The sequence below is a fragment of the Onthophagus taurus genome, chromosome 6 (assembly GCF_036711975.1).
Source record: "Onthophagus taurus isolate NC chromosome 6, IU_Otau_3.0, whole genome shotgun sequence".
Taxonomy (NCBI): Eukaryota; Metazoa; Arthropoda; class Insecta; order Coleoptera; family Scarabaeidae; genus Onthophagus; species Onthophagus taurus.
Genome location: NC_091971.1, coordinates 31363693 through 31389932, shown reverse-complemented (window position 1 = coordinate 31389932; position 26240 = coordinate 31363693). Strand labels below are relative to the sequence as shown.

The 26240-nt window shown below is 34.4% G+C and overlaps 1 protein-coding gene across 1 annotated transcript in view; it reads right to left on the bottom strand.

Moving 5' to 3' along the window:
* The window catches only part of LOC111413984 (uncharacterized), a 59175-nt gene that overhangs the window by 8003 nt on the left and 24932 nt on the right, over positions 1–26240 (bottom strand). Inside the window, exons 2-4 of the mRNA XM_023045132.2 lie at positions 10132–10473; positions 9784–10074; positions 1619–4435 (exon numbers count right to left, since the gene is read on the bottom strand). Of these exons, the coding sequence (XP_022900900.2) occupies positions 1619–4435; positions 9784–10074; positions 10132–10448 (3425 nt within the window). The 5' untranslated portion in view covers positions 10449–10473. The remainder of the gene's footprint in view (positions 1–1618; positions 4436–9783; positions 10075–10131; positions 10474–26240) is intronic.

Here is a 26240-nt window from a genome sequence, read left to right as displayed (position 1 = left end):
GCAAACTTTGTTATAAGAGTTTAATATGCGCAGAATAGGCTAATTAGTAACAACCTAACAAAAACCAAACATCCTAACAAAACGACGCCGAACCAACTCCAAACGGTCAATGTATATGTGATACGTTGGATTCCAAACCACCGAGCAAAAAGATAGAATACTATTAACATATGCCATATAAGCAGATTTTAAGCAATCAAGATTTGAAAAGACATAAGTAGTTCTTAGAATAAACTCCAATTCTCTCATAGTTTTGAAAAAGATATATTCAATGTGATCTGAAAATAAGTGTTTTGAATCTAGCATCACACCAAGATCTTTGATAGAAGTAAAACATTTAATAGATTCAACACCAAGCAAATATGAAAAATCTATATGTCGTTATATCTTTTTCTGCTAAAAGAAATTTTGGAGCATTTTTCGTAATTAATAAAAAGTTATATCTTAGAACAATAAGTGTTAAAACGATAAAGATCGCTTTGCAATTTAATACAGTCAGCAACTGTACGTATACAGGAAAAAATTTTGCAATCATCCGCATATAACAAGAAACTCGAATATAAAACAGGACCCAATGTCGTTAATGTAAATTAAAAATAATAACGGGCCGAGAAGGCTCCCCTGAGGTACTCCAGACGTAACAGCTCGAGATTTCGAAAAACAGCCAAATAAACGAACTGCCTGCCTTCTATTCGAAATATATGATTTTAGCAAATCAATAATTGAACAAGGCAACGGGAAAGTTACTTGTTTGGAAATTAAGATATTATGATTGATCTTATCAAATGCTTTACTGAAGTCTGTAAATAGAATCAACTTGACAATTATCGTTAAGCGAATTCAGGCAATCCTCCTATTAGGCAAAAAACCAAATTGTTCAACCATGAGAAAAGGTTTTAACGAAAAATAAATGTATTAAATTTGTCAATAAGTTTTTCACAAGTTTTTGAAAGTAAGGACAAATTAAAAATAGGGTGGTAATTATTGATCAAGTGTTTGTTACCAGATTTAAAAATAGGAATAATGAAAGCACTCTTCCAAACGGTTGAAAAAACAGACGCAGCAATAGAGCTTAAAAAAATCAAAAAAAGTGGATTACCAAGTTCTTCATATTGAAGAATAAAATAAATAGTTAAGATTAAAAAACTGTTTAAATTAAACAGCAAATATAAAAGATGATATTAGCACTGAAAACATCAAATTGGGAAGAGTACCACTCCTAAATATTCCGTGCAAACTATACAATGAGTGTCTGAGTTCATTAGAAGAAAATTTGCTACCACTGCACGTTTACTGAAATTTTTTGAAAGCCTTCAAAGTGCAGGAGAGCTCAACTACCGTTGAGGTAATGCTCAATATGGAGTTGCGGACTTAGTTTTGACAAATACATGTTTTGAGCACTGCAATCTCTTACTACTTATGAAATTTCCATCCGAGAAACTCTGAGCTGTTAATATGTGAATGACGTTTTGGAAAAAATACACGACCTGTTTTTGAAAACCATTCAAATGCGCGGCCAGTCAGTCCAGTACATTGCAAAGATTAGTCGAATTAGCAGACCAGAGATAAAAATATCTAGTAATAACTTAAAAAAAAATAATAAAAAATATGTACTTACAGTTGTGGTTTAACTCCTTTTGGTACATTTAAGGTGTTGCCATTTTTAACATATTCCAAAACTTGATTGTTGCTAAGTCCTTGAAACGGAAAACTTCCAAACGTAATAATTTCGTATAAAAGAACACCGTAACTCCAAACATCCGACGCCGGGGTGAAAACACCCAACGCTAAACTTTCTGGAGCCATCCATCGAACCGGTAACATTCCTTTCCGATTAAACTTGTAACAATCGTTATCGTACATCGCTCGAGTCATTCCGAAATCGCCGATTTTTACAACTTTATTCGAATTGACCAAACAATTTCTGCACGCAATATCTCTATGAACATATTTTTTGTCAGCTAAATAACTTAATCCCCTGGCAACATCAATAGCCATCCTGGTTAATCTTTTACTGGAAATATCGTCGTGATCTTCCCAATTTTTGTGATTAACTAAATTTCTTCTGGCTAATAAATATGTTTTTAAATCGCCGTATAACATAAATTCCATAATCGTGTAAACTGGTTCGTCTTTTATACAAACTCCAATTAATTGAATAATATTTTTATGATCGAATTTTTTCATAGTTTCCGCTTCAGAAAGAAAATCAACTTTTTCTTCGATAGTTGAGCCACGTTTTAAAGTTTTAACCGCAACTGCGACCCAACCTGTATTTTGTATGTAAACTTCACCACCGTAAACGGTTCCGAAAGCGCCTTCACCCAATTTTCGGTTAATCACAACGTGTTCGCGAGGCGTTTCCCATTTATCCAATTCCGAAACGGTTCTTTGATCCAAACCTAACGCTTCCATTAATTGTTGAGTCTGAAGGTATTTCGAATCCATTTTCTTTTTATAGAAAAACATTCCTATTCCGATTATGATAAGAAAAATGATGAAAATTATTATACATAGAATAACAATGGCCATTTCGCAGTTCACGTTGAAGGCTCTTGAAAGCAAATCTAACGAGCACATCTCCGGCGGTGATGTTCCGTCGTCTGGAATAGTTCCCAATAACCAAACAATTTTTGATAAATTTAGATCTAAATTTCCTCCGAGAATATCGGGAGAATCGTTGGTGACGTTGGGATTAAATATACCGACTGTGGTGAAGTTTTTGTTTTGGATCCATTGATTTAAAAGAATTTTCGAGTATCGAGTTGAACCGCCCCGAAAATGAATCCTTCCTGAGACCCCGTTGAAATCGCTATTCTCAATAAAATTAACTAATTTATGAGTTGTTGCGTTCGAATGTAATTCTGTAATTGCATCGGCATCGATTGCGACTAATTTGTCTAATGCTAAAGCATAGGTCCAAACTGCATCGTAAGCATAACCGGCGTAATCAGAAGTCAAATTCGTTCTTGGATCAATTATTTTCTGGGTATAAGCAGCCTTCCAGTCTCTCACAGTTTCATTGGTTACGGTAACTAAATCGTCTGCTCCCCAAGGCGATGGTGTTAACGAAAAATACCCATCTATAGCGTTAATCATTGTCGATGTTGAACACGAAACTGATTCGGTGTGGTTTTGATTGTAAAAGTCGGTGTCGTACCATTTCGGATCTAACCACGTCGGTAAGAACCAAATGTAACCGTGTTTCATGGTCATTTCTAATTTATGGGCCTCGCACATTACTAATCGTGCAATTTCATCGTAAACATCGGCGATTATGATTCGGGCTCGTTTTTTCTTCAAGTCCTCCAGGTATTTTCGCATTTCTAATCCTTTGCGGAGGTTCGGAAATTTTGAGTTTGCTATAAATGTGATTCCGTTCGATTCTAATAAGTTTTGCGTATAAGAAATGTATTCGGTGTATTTTTGACCATCCTCTGTAAGAGCGGCGACTCGTTTCCAATTTAATTTTTTCAATAGTTCTAAATAAACGAATCGAAATTCGGAATTTGACCCAATCGTTCTGAAAAAGTACGGATATTTTTCGCGATCTGAAAAACTTGCACCTTCAGCACTATAAGAAATAATTAACATTTTGAAGTTGTTTGAAACACCGGCTAAAGGTTCGACGGTGTCGGAGCAAGCTGGACCTACAACACCAACGATATTATCCGTGTTATCGCCATCGACGTATTTTATAAAAGATCGCATTACTTTTTCAGCGTTACATTCACCATCCATGTTTAAAAATTTTAGATCATAATTATTTAATATTTTAAGTTTTTTAATATGTTCCACAGCTAATTTTGCACTATTAGCAATTGAAAATCCTCTATAACTCGGATCTTTTAAAGGATAAATTCCTCCGATGTACAAAACGTGTTTCGAGGATTTTGTATGCCACAGTTTATAAATATCCGGATTTAAATTCAACCATTTACAAGCCATTTGATCGAAACTTTCTTTATCGTGATTTTCGTTGTAAACTTTCATCATCTCCGTGTAAGCTTTCGTCTCAAATCGTATATTTTTGATAGCCTCGTATGCGGTTTTTGCGTGCTTTTGTAATTTTGTCCACGCAAATTTTTCTAATCGCATAGGCTCGTACGCTTCGCAATAACGATTTATAGCACTGTATTTGCATTTATTGAATATTACCCGCGCGAAATCGTTTTCAGGATATATGATATCGCTAGGAGTCCAGGCCATTATCAAAACGCTCTGATTCGGATTATTTTTTAATGAATTTTGAACTTTCCTCGTCGCCTGTTTGAAATGTTCTCCCAACCAAATCACTTCAACATAAATATCATAGTCGTTTATTTGATCTTTTAAAAACTCGGTGTGATGATTCATTGGAGCTAAAAGTGTGGCACACGTTTTTCCTAAACATTTTTCGGGGATGTACGCACAAGTTTCTTCATTGTAGCACGCCCTAAAAAGATACAAATTTCATAAAATTTAATTGATCAAAAACATTTATGAAATTATATGATGATTAATGTTATAAAATTGGATAACAAGGGTGCAGATTTGTTAGTTTTCTTAACGTCGAAGTTATCAGATTACCACGACGACAAGAACGGTGACCTTTTCAAAAAGTGGTTCTCGACCAGTTGCTCCCTAATTTAGATACGCCAAGTTAAATAATCCTTCACATGCATCTTATCATTCAAGGCTAAAGGAAAAATTAAGTCATTCGATTACCTCCATATCATTATTAATTCAATCTCATTATAAGTACGAAGGCTTTCACGGCCGGTATGAATTAAACTAAAATTAGAACTAAGTTGGTAAACGTTCACTTCGAACCAGTTTCTGAAGAAGGTTGCAACATGGCATCCGAAACGTCAAACCTTTTATTAAAAGACGCACGGCAAAACCCGAAAGTTTCTAGTGTTAGTTCTAATTTTAGTTTAACTCATTGAACTAGTTTGGTCGAATTGCAAACTACATTGCAATAAACATATGGGCAGAGAACAAGGTTTTAAAGATTAGCTGTCCAAGTAATCAATTACTTTTACTTCACTCTGCAAAAAAAAGAACGGTGAAATATTAACGAATGACGAGAGTATTTGAGAGAGGTGGAAACACTTCCAAGAACTATTAAACCCAACAAATAGCCATGTTGAATCGTCTATATTTAGACCATAAGATAAATCAGAGACCAGACGAACCGGCTATAGAACCACCATCTTTGGAAGACATCCAGAAAATATTGAGATCGCTAAAGAACGGAAGAGCACCAGGAATAAACAACATCTCAACAGAACTCGTCAAGTATAGGTTAGTGTCAATTGCAAACGCTATACACAGTGTGATAAATAAAATATGGGTTAGCCACCAAAGGAAAACAAGTGTGATATGCCCAATACACAAAAGGGAAACAAATTACTATGTGAAAACTATGGAGGCAGATCACTACATAGCACGATTTACAAAGTATTCACAAACATCGCTAAAGGTCGGGTTCATTGCTGAAAGATTAACAACTAACCACAGATATTCAGCGTCCGACAAATAAACTTAGATTTTCGACATTCTACCACAGCTGGTTAGAATGATATCACAATATTGTGATTGGTGGAAAAATCAGGGAAATAAAAAAATTTCATGTCACACCTGAAAGCCAGTCTGGACACAAGATCGATGTTATTAAGTCGGTCAAAATAAATCATAGGGTATGCAGACAACATTAACATACTAGCAAGAAAGGTAACAGATATAAATAAATCCTTCATGGAACTTGAAAGCGTTGGTCAGGGAATAGGCGTTGAAGTGAATGAGAAATACCATATTAGTGCAGGGCAGGCAAATACGAAAAAGAATAGGATGAAACATCACAAGAGACGATACAACTTTGAATTGAAGCAAAGCAGGTAATTAAGAGAATAAATGCAACACATAAGCCATATTACACCACAGTACCCATACTATAATCGAGAAAGTACAGTATAGTACAGTACTAACGTATGGAAGAGAAACGTAGACACTTACTCAACGAAACGTAAAGAAACTAATGGATCCAGTTAGGGATGAGAACATGTACAAGACGCACTTGAACCACGAATTGTAGCAACTATATAAGGAACCACAAGTCGCAGAATATATAAAGCTCAAATGTTTAAGATGTCTAGAGAATGCCGGATGGAAGAGTACCAAAGAAGACACTACAAGAACAATATTTTGATGTTTTTTGACTGTGTGACTTTAAGTAAATCGTTTCAACATTATAAATCTCACAAGGTCCTCACATATCTGACGTCGTGCCTGAAGAAGACAGCTAAGCTGTCGAAACATTGTAGCACCTATTGCGAATAATAAAATTATATCATCGTTAACCTGATTTTTAATTTTTCATCACTCTCAACGATGAGCATGGAAGCCATCATAGCAAAAAAAAACTACAAGAACAGCCTAAAAGAAGGAAATAGGTTGCACTTCATGTTGCAGGAGAGAAGTATGACGTTCGTTATGATGATCTGTTGAAATATTCGACATAACAAATTCTCTCTCTCTGATGGCGCTACAGCCTAACTTCGGGTCTCTTTCAAATTATCTCTTCAAACGTCCCTAATATTTGTCGCTCGTCTCCACACCCGCACTCTCAATAGGTCATTCTTCTGCTGAGGGTTCTTTTTGGGATCCTATCGTCATCACGTATCCTGCCCATCACAATCGTTGCAGTCTTGCTTACTGAGATAGTGGGGGTCTGTATTACTCTGTATATTGCTAATATACCGGGTGTTTTTTTCTTGAAGGATGATTAAGTATCTACGTAAAAACGTTTTTCAAGTGCTGTACAAAAATTTGATTTTTTATTATTTATCATGGGAGACACCACAAAGCTGTTTACTTCAGCAGAACAAACAGACATGTTGTTAATTTATGGCGAGGTACATAAAAATGGAGCTGCTGCTGTTCGAAAGTACCGTGAAACATTTCCCACTAGAAGGACACCAAACAGTAAAACGTTTGAAGCCATTAAAAGACGTCTTAGGAAAACTGACACGCTAAAACCTACAGGAATAAACGCTAGTCGACAAAGGTTTCGAACAACTGTTAACGTTGAAGAATTGATACTCGATACCGTTCAGTTATCTCCTAGTACTAACACCAGAAGATTGTCAATTCGTTTCGATGTTTCGAGTGCAAGCGTATGGCGAGAGCAACAGTTGTATCCATATCACGTTACACATGTGCAAGATTTATTACCAGAAGACTATAACACGCGCAGAAATTTCTGCCAGTGGTTAATTCGACAATGTACACGAAACCCTAACTTCCTGAGCTATCTCCTAATTACTGACGAATTTTGTTTTACCAGAAACGGTATTATTAATTTTCGCAACACCCATACTTGGCATGAAGCACCAACATAATCTTTCCTTAAATGTCTGCTGTTGTCTTCTTGGTGACAATCTCATCGGCCCTTTCTTTTTACCACCCAGGCTTTCCGGAATATCTTACTTCAATTTTTTGCAAAATTACATTTATGAGTTTCTAAAAGACATTCTGATTGACGGTAGGCAGGGAATGTGGTTATGCATGACAGTGCTCCTTCTCACTTTTCTCATCTTGTCACTGATTATATAAACAGAGCATATGGTAACCGATGGATTGGTCAAAACGGACTTGTGAAATGACCACCACAGTCTCCCGATCTAACATCGGTAGATTATTTTGTGTGGGGCTGGGAACTGTTTTGAACATTTAGCCTGACCGCTTCATTGACAAATTAAAATTTTTCATTATCTCGATAATAAATTAATTTGAGATATATGTTTGTATGAACTTTTTTGTTTATTTTGTGCTGAAGAATACATCCTTAAAATAGTGCCGTGCAATTCTGAAACACCCTATATATATCCAGCTTGAATCTCGTCTCCATTCCCCATCAATTCTGATCCCTCCTAGTGTTCTTCTAAGAAATCTTCTTTCAAAGCCACTATGTTTGCTGTATTTTAAGTTACGACCCATATCTCACATCCGTAGCTGATGATTGGCCTGATTATTGTTTTGTATAAACGCATTTCTGTGGTGACTTTTCTCCTTATTTCGGATCGGTTAATTTCTAGCCCGACCTTCCTTGTTTTGTGTTTGAGCTCTGTGTACATTTCCTTGTCTCTCTTGAGTGACCTACTCAGAATGTTCATGTCGTATGCTGTTATCTGGGACGATTTGCTGATTAATGTGTCATTGGGTATGTGCTAAAGAATGTAGGAGCTAGTCCGTTCCCCTACTTCAGGTGCCGGTCAGTTTCTGTGGGGTCGGTTAGATGGTTCTAGGCGCATCCGTATACGCCATGGTCCCTGGTTAATTTTACCGGTTTGTTTGGTACTTCGAGTTCTGTTGGCAAAAATCCACGATTATTTGGCTTACGTTCACATAATATTCCCACGCCTTTTCTAGGATATTTTTTATGATAAATAGTTGGTCTGCCTATAGTATGCTCCGTATCGTCTGCCCACATATAGTTTATTAAGTTTTATAGATGCTCATACAGAGTATAACTTCCCTCTTTATACAAATCGGCTGGGATCTTGGCGCCTTGTTTTCCATCCATCTTATCGCCTCAACCATTTCTTATTTCGTGGAGCACCGTTGTCTAGTGTTCCGGTTTATTGATGTGATTTGTACCCCTCTCTAAGCTCTTGGGTTTTGTTGTTTAAAGTTGTCTTCCATTTCGAGGAGTTGATCGTTTAGGGTTTCCTTTTCTCAGCCCTGATTATTTTCTTCGCCCTGTGCCTTGCTTCCTCAAACTGTTCCTTTCCTTCTCTTGTGTGTCTCTGTATGTACCTTCTGTGCATCATGTAACAGCCGTTATCGAACCAAGATTACTTTGCTGCTACTTTTATTTTGGTTTTCTACTGTTTGTCTTGTTGGCGAGTCAATATCAGTTCTACTTTTCAGTTTTCTTGCTATATTATTATCAAACAAGTCGCATGTCTGGGTATCCTTATGTTTTTCTTGCTTTCAGTTTTTTCGCTTTTATGTACTTTATTAATCCTACAGCTAAATTTTGCTTACACCAAGGAGTGGTCCGATCCATAAGATATGTCTATTTTTGTCTGGACGTCTAAAATACTTGTTGCCAACTCTTAGATGGTCTATCTGATGACGGGTAGTGCAGTCTGGTGAGGTTCACGTTGCTTTGTGAATCGATTTGTGTGGGAAACATGTTAAGATTTTTATCATGCTTTTGCGTGCAGCGAACTCTATTATTATCGTTCCGCAGTATTCCGTTTTCTTTCCTGTTTTGGCATTCATATCTCCCATAATTATTTTGGTATCATTCTTTAGTGTTATGTTGGTGACATTCTCAAATTGTTGGTAGAATGCTTCCTTTATTGCCATGTTCTTACTTTTAGTGGGCTAGTGGACATTTATGATTGTGGTGTTGCGGAATTTTGTCGCTATTCTTATTGTGCATATTCTCTCGTATGTTTCAGAAGAGTTCTGACGTTCCAAGATCCGAATCATTTCCATGGTCCGTTGCCCGAGTCATCTTTGATTGATCTTGTATTTTCTTAACAGTAATAGGTTGTTACCTATTTCCTGACAGATGGGGTTAACTAATGGTTTTGAATTCACTATCTTATTGTTATAAAATTAGATATCTTGGATATTAATACTCTGATGTGTTAGTTTAGACTCGTTTCACGCGCTTGACAGATAATACAAATCATAAAATAATGGTTTGTAGTATGAGGGAGTATAAGGAATAATATAAGGAATAAGACTGACTATTTGTTTTAACTAAGTTATATAAAAAAATCTTACGTCATATTAAGTTGAGTTGCTCCTAAAAGTGCGCTTTTATCATAAATATGAAAAGTCGAAGAAAAATTTTCATCTTTAAACAAAGTCCATGGTACGTCTCCGAAGTCTCGAGGCCAGTTCGGATCAAAATTCGCTATTGGCCCCGTTAAATTCTTCGGAATAAACCAACTAAACTGTCCCGGATTTCCCAACATTCCACAATCTAACACATTCTCCGATGCCAGTTGCGTTACCGTGTCCATATGCGGCGGTACCCAAACTTCTAAATTCACCATAGCTTTGGGAATACTTCTAAAAAGTTAAACAAAAGTTAGTTATAAGAAGCTTTTTTCACTCTTTACAACTTACTCTATATGAACCGTGCTATATTTTCCGGTTAAAACATCAATAACATTTGAGGCGTTAAAATTATCCTCGATTTCGACGATATTGACCTGTCGAAAATTCAAAACTTCTTCGGCAAATATTTTGAAAATGTACGAACTCATTTTGTGCGTTGCTCTGCTCGTTGTTTGAACGGTCAAGTTCATAGCTAAACCTTCGTAGTGAACGTAATTTTTCGATAGAATTTCCGTTTCGTTTAAACATTTCCCGTGGATTGTTTGGGTTTTAATAAGAACGATCAAAATCGTTGAAATAACCCAATTTCGTTTCAGGATTGTCATTTTTCGATTAAAGCCAATTTAAAATCTAAAAATAAAAAAAGAAAACATTTAAAAATTCTAAAAGTTGAAAGCCAAGGTTAAAATAAAATAAATAAAGTTGAAATCTTCCCATTTTGTTATAAATTATTTTGACGATTTCGTGAGATCGAATAATAAACAAGTGTAACTTTGACCTTTTATCAATTTCACGCTACGTTATCTCTGTTTGTATGAAAAATGTGAAGCTAAAACATTTCGTTTGAATCGTAATGTCCAAATTTAACCCGTTTTTCAGGACTTTAAAACTGTTCTAAATTTGTGTTGTTTTTTTTAAAGGAATCGTTAAAATACCAATCGATGAATAGAAAAGATATTTTCGAGGAATTGTTTGCGCATCCGGATTTAAATACATACCATATACATTATACGCACGGAACGTCTTTTATACTACGTTTATTTGCCTTGGCAGAGAATTTATTTTTTAGTATCGTAGAACCGACGAAGCTCTCAAGGAATTTAAAAAATAACCATGACGCACACAACGACTTTTTAATACTAACAAATTTCTTTTCCTTAACCCTATTAGGACTCAAACAACCATTGTTATTTTCAGCTGCGTTTCCAAACAAATTACATTTTTATTAAATTGTTATTAAACCAGTGATCTTTTAAGGTGTTGTTTTTCCAACAAAGTAATCATCTAAAATGACACCAAACACGGTGGGTATACCATTATCATTATTATTATTGTCGTCACCGCTTCAACGTTGATGATATTGTTTAGCTGTCGTCGAAAGGAACACAATATTTGCATTCGTGCGATTGATGTTTGCACGCGACATTTTATCATCACTGTTCAAATAATTAATGGATAATGTGTAAACTGTACATAAATTGCGAAAAGAAAAGTAAACAAAAACAACGATAAAAAAATCTACAATCATTAAAAACTACAAAAATTTCGAATTGAAAACGTTATTTATTAGTAATATCCTACTTAGAAATTTTATAACAACAACTTAATAATAAGATAATGGTGTGTTTACAGATTTTTTCGATTTCATCTTAACCTTAGTTAATTTTAAACATAGAGTTAAATCGTAAACATGACGGATTATGTCATGGAAATTTTCTATTAGCACAACAATCGTTCAACGATCAAGATCGACCTGACCTTGTTAAACTTGCCGCTGTTATGGTGGAAAATTGAGTAGTATAATCCGAAATGATTTTGAGGAAATGTTTATGTAAATAAATACTCTTTTATTATTAATTAATATTAATTTTGTAACGAATTTGCAAGTAGTATCAGTTATGTAATTTTCAATTGCCGCTTTAAATTTTCTTCATCAGAAACTAAAAGATAAATGGGATGAAATTATCCATATTTCTCTAATATAATAAAATATGATGTAGGTAAAAGTAAAAACTTTTGAGAAATACTAAAATGTTTAATTCAATTCAAGCAGACATGTTTCGAAACTAATGTTTCATCTTCAGTACTTAGAATATTATACAATATAATGGAAAATATTATGTTAGTAGGTGGGGTTCAGGAATAGATCTAAATCTCTTTTAACTTAATTTACAAATAAAAATTAAACTTAACAAAATCAAAACTTAAAAAACTTCAATAATATACAGGGTGAGTCAGAAAGAATGGGAAATCCGAATACCGGAGATACTAGACACCAAAATATGATGATTTAACGTAACATCTCTTATACAAATGTCAGTGGTTTTCGAGGCATAGGGTGTTGAAAGTTAAATTCTTATTTCGAAATTTCTTGATAATTTTGAAGATTTTTGTACTATTAACATAAAATTTGGTAGTTCAACGAATTTGAAACTTGTTTTGTTATTGCTCGTAGAGGGCGCTAGATACACGCTGCTCGTTTAATAAATCAAATTATAAGTTTTTTGGCTCGACAGCTACGACCAATAAGAGCTGCAAATCACAAAGAGCATTCAATTTTACATAAAAAAGGTACTCTTATTGAAATTGTCTAAGTCTATATGTTTTCGAATTATTTACTTTTAAATGTTTAAATGTATTTTTTCTTCTGAAATATTTATTTTTTAACATAAGCAAAGTTGGGTTATTTTTCCGCTTATGTTTCGACAATTGCCTGTTAATTGTCAACATTAATCTAATTTCCGTGTGCAATAATCATTTTTACCAACAATAAAGTTATTACCAATTTGAAAATGCCACGACATAATGAGTTTTTTAATAGTGAGAAATCCTGATTTAAGTCCACTGGATTTTTGAAAATAGTTACAATATCCTATTGTTATTAATTAATTGTTATTGTTATCGATTATTATCCTTACTAATTGCTATAGTTACTGTGTGTTATTGATTTTAAATGTTAACCTTAAAATTACTTTGAAACAATTAAAAGCAGATAACTTGGAAACCAGTAGACTTAGACAATGTAAGCAAGAGTACCTTTTTTGCGCAGAATTGAAAACTCCTTCAGATTTCTGGTTCTAATTCACCATACCTCAACTGACAAAATAGTCATGACTTGATATTTCAAACGTACAGTGTGTATCTAGCGCCCTCTACGAGTAATCACAAAACAAATATCAAATTCGTATTTCTCATGCTCGAAAACATCTAACTACCAAATTTTATGTTAATAGTACAAAAACCTTTAAAATTATCAAGAAATTTCGAAATAAAAATTTAACTTTCATCACCCTGTATATTAAAAACCACCGACATTTGTATAAGACATGTTAGGTTAAATCGTCATATTTTGGTGTCTAGTGTCTCCGGTATTCGGATTTCCCATTCTTTCTGACTCACCCTGTATATGTTACCTTCCAAGATTTTAACTATGTTATTGAAGTTTTTTAATTTTTGATTTTGTTAAATTTAATTTTTATTTGTAAATTAAGTTAAAAGTGATTTAGATCTATTCCTGAACCCCACCTACTAACATAATATTTTCCATTATATTGTATAATATTCTAAGTACTGAAGATGAAACATTAGTTTCGAAACATGTCTGCTTGAATTGAATTAAACATTTTAGTACTTCTCCAAAAGTTTTTACTTTTACCTACATCACATTTAAACTAAAAGATACTTTGAAAATTTGTTTCGTTCATTGGAAAGCTTATAAGTTGCATAACAAATGCAGATAATTTCATAACGATTCAGTGAAATTCCGATTTGTTATGATCTTTTGAAAATGATTGAAAATAATTGTTTATCCTGAAAAATGGGAAAGTGTCTCATTATGTTTAAAAATAATATTTCAACAACTACAAGATATTATGAAAATCCATTTCCTTCATTGGAAGCTCATAATTTGTATTGCAAATGATAATCTCTTGAACTATAATCATGATTTTTATAAAAAAATCAAAATCAATGATTTAAATTATATGATTATGTAAAATTTTTAATTTTTTAATCAATTACACAGCCCTACAACAAAAATTTTTGTTTTGTTTCCCTGGATATCTTTGCAAATTTTTATGTTTTCAAGTGCCCAGGTTACGAATATATTCATGAAAGTACTGAATGTGCTCTTGGTTTTTATGATTTTTACATATCTTATATTTTGAACAATTATAGGCTTGTTAGTAATAAATTTTATTTTCGCAATCATGATTAGGCTTCTGCGCAACTTTTTCGCGCATACAAACATCACGTGATCCCCACTCTCAGACCCCTTGCTGTGCAGAACAGCTGAGATCTCAGTTATTTGACAATATCGAAGTACTTACTCGTGAATCTGGATAACTTGTCATGTGTTAATATTTTGTTTCAATTACTGCATGTCCATTCTAATATATTTGTCTTGTCTTTTAAAACATGAGTTCGTCACGAAGTAAGTGTAAATATAGTAGTGATTTATTTTGTTATATGTATTTCCGGTGTTTATATAACAAAAAAACAAAAAAGAAATATCACAGACTTTACTTTTGATATTTCAGTTTTAAAATGGACAAACTAGATAAATCATGGGTTCCTCATAAAGTTCGTAAGTCCTGTGTTGAGTCTTCACGGTTGTGGAAAAAAGGAAACGTCCTGGATTAGACTTTGGTATTCCTATGATCTGGATGGAGCCCAAGAATCATTTCGATTATTGTTACTTTTGCGTAGTAGATGTTAAAGGTTTTAATCGAAATCAAACGTCGAGATATCCAGACTTACAGTCTACAAAATGTCCTGTTCTACACAGTGAAAGTTTCCCTCGGCCTATTTACGTTTCAAAAGTAATTCGCATGCCCTCAGAAACAATGATGTTGCCAAATTCACAGAAACCGAGACAGTCTACCAGTGTAAGTGAATGGAAGGGTGAAACATCTACGCCGAAGTTATTTTCTCAAAATGAACTCAGTGATTTAATACGTGGTCTCAATTTATCAAAGCAAGGGTCAGAACCGTTAGTATTAGTATTGGCCCCAACAGTAACAATTACAACATACAGAACGCGAGAAAGTGAGTTATTACGTTTTTTTTTGTGAAAGTGAAGGACTGGTGTACTGTAATGATATCGCGAAGCTGCTTCTAGACGTGGGTTTGAAAGAATACAAACCTACTGAGTGGCGCCTTTTTATTGACAGTTGTAAAAGAAGTTTAAAATGCGTCTTACTGTACAATGGAAATAAATTTGCATCAAAAATTAATTACTCGGAGCATCAATGGCCGATTTGTGTGAATTTGAAAATGGTTAATTTTTTACTTGGTCAACAAAGTGGATACACGAAATACCCTTGCTTCATTTGTATGTGGGACAGTAGAACAAAGCAACTCATTGGGAACAAGATGTTTGGCCTGTATGAAACACAGGTTGGTGAACAGAGACCAAATCATACTTCCACCATTACATATTAAGTTAGGAATGATAAAGTAATTTGTAAAAGCGTTGGACAAGGAAGGAGATTGTTTTAATTACATTTGTAGAAAATTTCCGAAGTATGGAAAAGTTGAAAGGTGGAATTTTTAATGATCCTCAAATACGGCAATTGATGAAAGACACAGATTGTATTAATGTGACTATTCTGGAAAGTAAAGCTTGGAAAAGTTTTGTGTTGGTAGTCGAAAATTTCCTAGGTAACCATAAAGCACCAAATTATGAAAAAATTGTACAAAATATGCTGACAAACTTTCAAACTCTAGAAGCAAATACGAGTATCAAGTTACATTATCTCCGCAATCATCTGGATAAATTTCCGGATAATTTAGGAAATTATAGTGAGGACCAGGGAGAGCGGTTCCACCAGGATCTAAAAGTGATGGAGGAAAGGTATAAGGGTCGATGGGCTGTCACATGATAGCAGATTACTGCTGGTCTTTAAAAGGAGATTGTCCCCTGAAAAATTATAAAAGAAAAGCTCATAAAAGGTGTTTTATATAACATATGGAAATATAACATATGTTTTCGACATTTTCCTCTTTATTTACTTCGCTGTATCCGAAGTTTGTAATGTAAAATGAAAATAAAGATTTAAAAAAAAATGAGAGCAAATCTTACAAAATCATTGATAGTTCCATGAATTGTAGCATAAATATATCCAAAATCAATCTTATATCTAGGGCAAGAAAACCACTGTAGACCAGTGTTATCCACCATAAAACCGGTATTTTGCAACTATTTAAACAAAAAAATTAAAATTTGGCATACTTACTCTCTGAATGTTGTAAAACACAACAATATGCTGGTGTATGCATATTGAATTATCTTCTGCAGTTTTGATGATAATTAAAAATTTTATAAAATTTTGAACAAAATATGAAAAAGTATCATTATATATCAGTTATTGCAATATTGTTCTATAGGAAATGAGAACTCATCTGAATCATCCATTGCTGGTAATGAGAAGTTTTCAATTAACACCTCTCAAAAACGACCGGGAAGCTTGCTCATCTGCAAGTTTGTCGATGTCATTAGCCGACAATGATTATGCTGTTATATCTAAAAAACGGAAAACGAATGCTAACACAAATTTGGAAAACTTTATTGTTCAAACGCATATTGATAAAAACAAGAAGTAGATACACAAATTGCAAGAGCTGATTTGCAACAAACAACAGCTTTAGATGTATGGACAACCCGCAAGTGAAGAAGGCAACTGAATTGTTAAGACCTGGTTTTAAAACTCCCTTTTGGAAAAAAAAATTTCTACGACACTTTTGGAATAAATTTATGAAGAAGAGAAAACAAAATGTTGCGGAAGTCTTTCTGGGTGTGTCGTAAACATATCTATTGATGGTTGGTCTAATGTACACAATGAACCTATGCGCTAGCATAACCACTGAAACTTGACACTCTTTTTTATATGAAACTATAGATACATCCGGAAATCCCCATACAAGTGACTATTTAGCTGATATTGCTTGCAATATAATTTCCTCTTGTAATTCAAAATACAACTGTAACGTGACATCATTTGTAACTGATAATGCTGCGAATATGGCACTAATGACAAGAATTATACAAGACCCCAGCGTTTCAGTCATAACTTATGGGCGTTCAGCTCACCTTCTAAACTTACATTGCAAAGATTTAGAAGTAACAAATATCAAAGAGCACGTTAAACAACTTACAAAATATTTTAGAAATAACCAATTAGTTAGCGCCAAATATAGACAGCTTGATGGAAAAGCATTAGCACATCACTAGGCGATGTGAGGTGGAGAAACTATTAAAAGTGTATGACGAGAATAAAAAGAAAATAGACTCGACAATATACAACAAAGTTTTAAACATTGGTCTCAAACGCTCAGCGGAAGATTATTTGAATATCTTAAAACCTATAACTGTAGCAGTTGACAAATTACAAAAGAGAATACTTTCCTCTCTGACGCAGTTTGGAAAGAATTAAATACATTACTCGAAGAAAAATTATCATCAGTACAAATGAAAGTTTTCGATAAAGGGTATAAGCAGGCACTTAAGTCTAACCACTACATAGCCCATATTTTAGATGTTACTAAAACCACCTATAAGTTAACATCCGTAGAAAAAGAGAAGGCTTTAAACGCCAATACCGGTTTACTACCGCTAACTTTAAAACTACAAGCAAGTTGTAGAGGAAGTCTTAAGTAATGTAAGTGCTTTACAATCACAAAAACACATTGCTGAAGTAGAAAAGAAACTGCCAATATCAAAGCAATTTTAGCAATGTTATAATTTTATTTTCATTTTAAATCATTGTTTAAAATAAATAAATCATTTGATTTCAATTATTGATTAAAATCATGATTTAAATCAGTCTGTAGTGCTTCGCAAGATTTAGAACTTTCATCTTCACCTTAATGGCAAGGTCGGCAAACTTTAACCTTCTGTCAATCAAAAATCTCATATTGGTATTTGCAGTTTGGTAAGAAAGATATGATCGTGGATTAGACAATCACGGTGGGAGAAGGAGCATGGACAGAAAGAAATGGAACGAAGAATTGGGTTTTGGAAGGATTTACTTGAATTCGCCATTTTTGCAGCCCGATGCTACACTGAATCGATCGCTTTTCGGATCTCTAGGAATATTGCCGTAGAATGACTGTTTTGGAAGCGTGTCACTGTACTAGATTGAAAGCCAAACTGATACGAAAGTCTTTTATTTGAGATAGCTTGGAATAACTTGTTTTTGATGTGTTTCCAAGACCTTGCGAATGACGCTAAGAAGGGAGATAGGACGATAGTTGGACGGGTCAGACAGTGATGATTCTTTTTTGAGTACACAGATTATAACTGAGGTCTTCCAATTTTCGGTGAAATGTTGGTTGGTGAGGTAGTAGTTTAAGATTTTTTTATGTAGATATGAATTTAAGATTTAGTTTTCTTAGGATATTTTCAGTAACATGATCATTCCCAGAGGCGGTGCTTGCGAATTAAAAAATCTTCGGGTGTATCATGGTTTTATTGATGGAGTAGAAAGAGGCATCCTCCGAGGTAATCCTCGTGTTAAACAAGCTGTTATTCTGAAGGCAGTTAATGGGGAACAATTGAGATCGGGAAGTTTGTGATTTAGATACAAGAAATTATGTCAAGTCGAATGGTAATCAAGTACATCTTACATTTTACCTAAAAAATCATTTTCGTGCATTTCGGCAATACTTTTGGTATTTTAGCGGAATTCTTAAGAGATTTCGAATAGGGCATTTCTACTTTCGTATTTGTTAAGGATTAAGTATTACTTATAATCAAAATACTATTCTTGTAAAATCCAATCTAGTTGGGATCGTCTTAAAAATTCATGATACTCAGAAACTAAAATCGATGGAAACAATCGATGTAATGGATAAAAAGTACTCATGATGAAACAAAACAATATTATCCATAACCAGATCTATTCTAAATAGCATAAGTTTCTTAAAGCAAAAATGTTTAAATTGTCGATATGGCTTCTTTGTATCTGCCTTTTTCTCTGTCCAACTTCTTAATATCTATCATAGTACAGTAAACTTGGAAATCATAGGACACTGTTGCATTAATTCTTTTGGCATATTTCTGATCATTTGTATCAAATATTCTGTAAATGCATTTAAAATGTTATGAGAATTCCTCCCCATTGAAATCTTTTTTTCGCAAAATACTTGAAACAATTCAAAAACAGATTTAAAATTGAAATATAATCACCGGCGGTCTTACCGAAGGACAATTTCGTTCAATAGAAGGTCTTAATAAATCAAGTTATGATTGATTACCACGCATAATATTTATTAAAACAAACAGAACAATGCTTTAATTACAATATTAAATTAATCTGATCATGTCAATCATATCATTATGGGTCATTAGAGTTTCAGAGAATTGAGGGTTCAATTTTGTTAGTACCTAGTGCTTCAATATCGAATTACGTAATTTACAAAATTGTACAATTTACGCTTTACAACTAATCAGTTTGAAAATTGTAAATATACGTTCTATATATTACAAAGTTTCGAAGTCTTGATAAAATGGTAGACTTCATAAATAAACTGACCTTCCTAAGGCCGAATGTATTATTTCTCACCGGTTATAAATGGAAAATCTGAAAGCATTTATAAATTAAGAGAAATAAAACAAAAACAACTTTACGCCTTAATATTATTATAGGCTCTTAAACGCCTATAACGTTTATTTTAGTGTTTTTCTTTGTTTACATTCAATATAGCCGGAAAATGTTAACGTTTTTTTCCCATAACTCCAACATTTCAACATTTTTTCTTTTGAAATACTTTTATAATAACTATTTCAAAATGGAAATTACCTTTTTAGCATTATTTTCAAGAATAACACATAGAAAATAACTTGGAAATTAGTCAAATAATACAAATAATTTATTTTATTATTTTGTTTTATGATTAAAATTGAACGTATAATGTCTTATCGAGTCTTGTAACCTTGTGGTAAGTTCATTTACCCACAGCAGTAAACCATTTCTTAAATTGGTGGAAGGATGTCGAGACACTCAATATGCTCGCGCAAGTTTTAAGGATCCAATGTCACAGTCGTAGACTTAATTTTATTAAAATACGAAACTGTATAAAGTGAATTATTATCATAACGGAAAAACACCAAAACCATAAAAAATACACTGCAGTAAATTATTTGTACTGCTTTCAACAATGTAACATAAAATTTTCTTTATCTCTCACAGACAGACTGCAGTAATGTGCACACCTTTTTTGCTGATTAATAATGCTAATATCTAAAGGAAGGTTGTTTCTATGCAATAACTTCTTATGAAAACAACTCTTTGTAGAAATGATAATTAACAAGTTTTTAATTAATCATGAAAAAACACGATAATCGATAAACGATTGATAATTCAGAAGCCATTATCTGTTCAAAATAATTTAAAGTAATGGCTTACTAAAACAATGAATGTGTTTGTTAATTAGCGAGAAGTCACGCCGCGTCATTTAAAAAACGGTTCACGACCGATAAGCGATGTAGTAGCACGGCAAAATATGGACATAAATTTTGCAAACTGTTTGTAAAACGAATGATAAACTTATCGGTTCAAAGATAGCTATGACGATTTTCAATGCGAATAGGAAGTTGTTTTATGGGAAAATTATGAGACAATAATTTAATGATTTTTATATCGATACTGAATTATAAGTATTAATATTGTATATATTTTTTTTGTAAAAATTACTGCAAGTTGAAGAATTATAAAAACAACTTTTTGCATAAAAATAGTGATATACATAACAAATAAGATCACATATATAAATTGAATTGAGAAATTGTCAGAAACGTGTACTTAATTAAAAAGTTCTGAAATTCATAATTCCTGGCGTATAGCAAAAGGTAAGGTTAGTGATATGCACAAAAAGAATATGTATAAATATTGAGCAATTAGTTAAAATGTGTAAAAATTTACGATTTTGGCATACAACGATAGAAAAAAATATCATCTTAACTAATAGGATTACGAATACGAATCATTGTAAAAGAATAGTGATATGTGTAAGAAATAAGATCATACATATAAATTCAATTGAGAAATAGTCAGAGCCGAGTACCGAAATAGAATGTTCTGAAAGCGCTGATCACTGCTAAAAACGATGGGTTGCAATATCTAATTTCCGTACAAGGTCAGTGATATGCACAAGAAACAAAGTAAGGTATAAAAGTTGCACCGGGAAACTGTTAGAGCCGAGTAATTGATTAAAATGTGCCAAAATTCACGATTTTTGCATATAACGATAGAAAAATATTAAGATCACCCTAATGGGTGATCACCCCCTCTGCTCAAAATTGAAGGGTTGCAAAAATCTAAATTTCGTACAAACTTACTGATTGTCAGAAGAAATAAAATAAAGTATAAAAATTGCGGTGAGATTTTACATTGAGGTGATTCTGGTTATTAATTAGTGTGTAAAAAAATATTGAAAAATTCGAAAGATTAAAAGTTGTTGAAGCCATCAAATCCCAAAAAAGGTATTGAACATGTAAAAGGGTTATGTTACAATAGACGGAGAAACCATATAAGTCTTTCACAAGTAGAACAAAAAACTGAAACTTGTAATAGTAAATAATCTTGTAATAATAAATCTGTAATAGAGCTGTAAATAAGCTTGCTACCGCCAGTAATATCAATAATAAATAAAATTAAATAAGTAAATAAAAAAAATAATAATACACATAACCGATAAGAAAGAGAAAGGGAGAGAAATGAAAGGAAGAAAATCAGATCCTAGAAAATATGACGCTACAAAAGGGAGAAAAGGAAAGCAAAAAAGAAAACATGGCCTTATCAGTATGTAAAATAAATACCTGGAAAGTATATGATACATGATAGATGATAGAAGTATATGATACAGAATGATTCTATGAAGTGTGCAAAATAGCCATAGGGGACAGGGACGAAACACACATAAAGTACATATATGAAAAGGAGAACAAGAAAAATTTCTAAATCCAACATTAAGGGGATCAACTAGACAGAGAAACTATTACAGAGAAACAACTTGATGCTTGGTATTGATAACTTTCCACCAGACCTGTACAAGCTAGGGGACGAACACATAATTACTCAACTCCACTGATTATTCTGCAAAATATGGGGAGAAGAAAACATCCCAACCGATTAGAAAACATGAATTGTCTGTCCAGCTTACAAAAACGAGACAAGCTAAAATTATCATGGAATAACACTACTATGTACAGGCTACAAAATTTTCACCAGTACATATATGTACTTAAGAAGCGCTTGCAACCCATCACAAAAAACTTAATAGGCGAATTACAAGCTTGGTTTCGAAAAGGATGAAAAACAAATTGTTGGGAACAGGACTTATTGTTAGATGTATTGTATAACGTTTTCGATGATTTCAAGCAGGCTTATGACTGCTGATCAATAGGAGACGATTCTACCGATGCTACACAGCTTCCGCATTCCTTCCAAATATATCCGGTTAATAAGGGCTCTACAATGGATTCAACAACGACTACAATTTAAATACAAAATTATCTAATGGACGTATTTGATATAAATAAAGGGCTGAAATAAAGGTGTGGGCTAGCAACTATATTGTTTTTACTTGGCCCTTGAATAGGTTATAAGCCCAATAGATGTGACGATCATGTCTTGCAGGAAAAACGACGCAGCAGATGAGTACACACAACTTAAAAGAGAAGCCAAGAACATCGGTCTTGAAACAAAATAAACAAAAGACAAATGTAGTAATGCAAACGTCAAGAAGAATTAATGTAAATCACATTAGTAATAGGAAAATATTGAAGAAGTAGCATATACTCAATACAGAAGAATCAGAGGAACACGAAATACTAAATAGAATAACTTATACTTTGCCCTATAAAATGTATTCCGTTCCAAAACTGTACATAGATACTCAAATATTAATATAATTTAATATTTATTTATTTATTTCCATAAATGCCCAATGCACAGAAAACATCACAAAAAAAAGATACATTGTATGTAGTTGCGGAAAATTGCGTGGAATGTGGTTTTCGGGATATGGTGGACGAATTAAATTATAAAATTTGAAAAGAAAACTGGTTTATTATTTATTATTTGTAAGTTGTTATTTGAAAACCAAGTTTGCAGTTTACCTAAATTGAGCTAAACCAATTCTGTCATTTGTTCCTCAGCTTTTGTAGTTAATACTGCAGTGGAGTAATCAACAAAAAGGATTAGTAGATCCTCTATCACTTCTGGAAGATCATTGTATAGGATAAAGAGGAAAGGTCCCAATATTGATTCTTGTGGGACACCTTTGTCTGCAGTAACTTCAGCACCAGTTTGATCATACAAGACCATCCGCTGTTCTCTTTCTGACAAGTAAGATCTGAACCACTCCGGCGAAAGTCCTCATGGTGGACACTCAACAACTGGTAAGATCGTTGTTATCAATTCCAGTTGGAATTCGTTCTAATAACTGGAAAATTGCTCTGGTTACAGATCTACCTTTTACACTGTTGGAAATAATTCACGAGCACACCCTATATAATCTGAACGCGTGAAGATAAATCCATAATATTTGCGGGGCATAAAGGTTTACTGTAGACGAGTTTAATGAGGGAGTTTCGAGTTGTTCCGTCGCGGCATTGTTGACTGAGCCGCCGTTCCAAGTGGAACATTCCGTCGCTATGGAGACCGAAGTGGATGGAAAATACCGGTCGTTTTCTGTGCGCAATGGATGGGCGATCGCGTTACTTAAGCGAGTTTGAGCGAGGAATGTTTGTGGGTATGCACATTGAGGGTGTATCGTTCTGTGAAATTGCACGTCGTCTGGAGCGGTCGTTATCGGCAGTGCAACGGGCATGGCGAGAATGGTCTGAGGTAAGACATAGGTACCTCCAGCCGCGGCCGGGACGGCCCTGCGCGTCCCCAGCACACGAGGATCGCGCTCTTGTGCTCAGTGCTTTAGCGTCGTGTGTGTCCTCCTCAAGGCAACTTGAAGCTATTTGGGCACCGGCAGGGGAAGGCGCACTCACTACACGAACTGTACGGCGGCGTTTGGTAGATAGTGGACTGCGCGCGCGTCGTGCGATACAGCGGATTCCAGTAACACCGGAGCACCGCAGCATACGTCACGAGTGTGTCGACGCTAGGCATTAGTAGGTTGTCGAGTAGAGGGACATTTTGTTTTCAGACGAATCAAGATTCGAAATGAGCACCGGTGATGCGCGAATTTTAGTTCGTCGGAGCCGTGGTAATCGTCTACTCGAGCAGTGTGTGCAAGAACGCCCTATCCACCGACAACCGAGCATTATGGTATGGGGTGCGATTACATATGGTGGCCGTATACGTCCGCTGTGTGTATAGCAGACCATGACGGGTCAACGATACGTAGATGAGGTGCTACGGTCTGTTGTGTTTCCCTACGTTCGGCGGCTCCCAGGTCTGCTATACATGCACGACAACGTACGACAGCACATCGGGCGTGTTGTACAGACTTTTGTGGAAGAGCACCGTATACGAATGCTTCCATGACTAGTTCGGTTTCCGCATCTGAATCCGATCAAACATGTTTGGGAAATGACTGGTCGGAGACTTCTACGTTATTCGGCTTCCTCGGCTAACGTTGAGGAGCTATGGAGGCGAGTTGAGGTGGCATGGTTGGCCATCCCTCTTGCTACAATACAGCGACTTATAGACTCCATGCCACGTCGTGTAGCGATGGTACGCGAAGCTCACGGGGGATACTCTCGCTATTGATGTTTCTCCTCGCTGCAGAGTTGTGCCGCTCTCCATGTGAGAGTAAGTTACACTACTTTAGTACTACTTCCATACCAAATTTTATTGCGCTAGACACACGCGTTCAGATTATACAGGGTGTGCTCGTGAATTATTTCCAACAGTGTATATAACCGTTTTGGGACTGGTTAAGTATTTGGTTCTTCGTAACGTAATCTTTTAGCCTTTTCAGGACAAGCTTCTCAAAAACTTTTGCAATATTAGAAATTAGTGCAATTGGCCCGTAATTTGTAAAATTTGATTTATTTTCTTTCTTATAAATCGGTCTTACTATAGTTTTTTTTCAGATTTATCAGAAATATTGCTGAGTTCAAAAGAACAGTTTATGATGCTGTTCCAAGGATCTGCAATTTCATCAACGCACTTTTTTAGAACAGACATTGCAATTTCATTATAACCCACCGTATGTGTGTTATTCAAAGACATAACAATAGATTTTACTTCTATGGGATCTGTTAAGTAGAGTCCAAGTGATTTTTTCATAGCTATATTCGATTTAACAGTATATTTGTTTGTATATTATTTTCAGCAGCTATATTAGCAAAGTAGACATTTATTTTTGTGATCAATTTCTTTTATGAAGCAGTTTTCGGCTTTTTTGCAATTTTTACTTTTCTAATTCCTAGTGCTTTTGTGGCAGCCGCTCTCACATTATTTTTAATCGTTTCCCACATTTTGTCTGTAGTTTGGCTTTCTGTCATGGCTGCGGTCAGGGTCTTTTCGCTTAGTCTGGATTGATATAATTATCAGGTTGTGGAATCCTCCAGTAGTTCGGTGTTAATTAGGTTTACCTCTAGGTTTATCTTGCACAATACCATTACATGATTAGTCCCAATATTTGCTGATGTCAATGTTCGGATGACCAGTAACTGCTTTTATCGTACTTATTAGCTAATCTTATGTTGCGGTTTGTGATCAAAGTATGTATTTGCAATGCATAATTCATTCGTAACACAGAATTTACTTACACATTTACTTCTGTGTCAATAAATCTTTGTTTTATTCCAGGTATTATTATGGATCCATTGTGCTCGTTGAAGTCTCCCATTATTATTATTGGACTATGTTTGGGATCTACTAGGTCTTGTAGGTTATTATAGAAGTTTCCACCTTCAACAATAGCAAAAGAACCAAGAATATGTAAATTATCAGTTTGAAATCGTACCATAAATGAGGTTATACGATATTTCGGCGTAAATACAAACCACAAGAGCAGCGGTGGTATCGGGGTGTCTACGGCATGTAATATGGAGAAACAATTACAAACAACAAGTAATGTGTGGAGCTATAAGACGATTCTTTGACCGGTGATGACATACACCATTGAAACAAGCCCGGAAAATACAACAACCAACAGTTTTCTCAGAACCATACAGATAAAAACCCTTCGAGTAATAGCTGCCTACTCTTTTCTAGCGAAAACATCAGCGAAAAATGTATATATATCTTTGAAATCAGAAAAGTCAGAAGCAGTCGAGGTCTTACCTCCCCCTAGTGTATTTATGATGTTCCAGGTAGCTTTTATTTTATTGTTGGGTGTGTCAACCTTTTATTGTCTAAACTAGACTTATTTCTAATTACTTTATGGTTGGTCTTTTTAGTAATTGACTTATTTATAACTCCTAATAA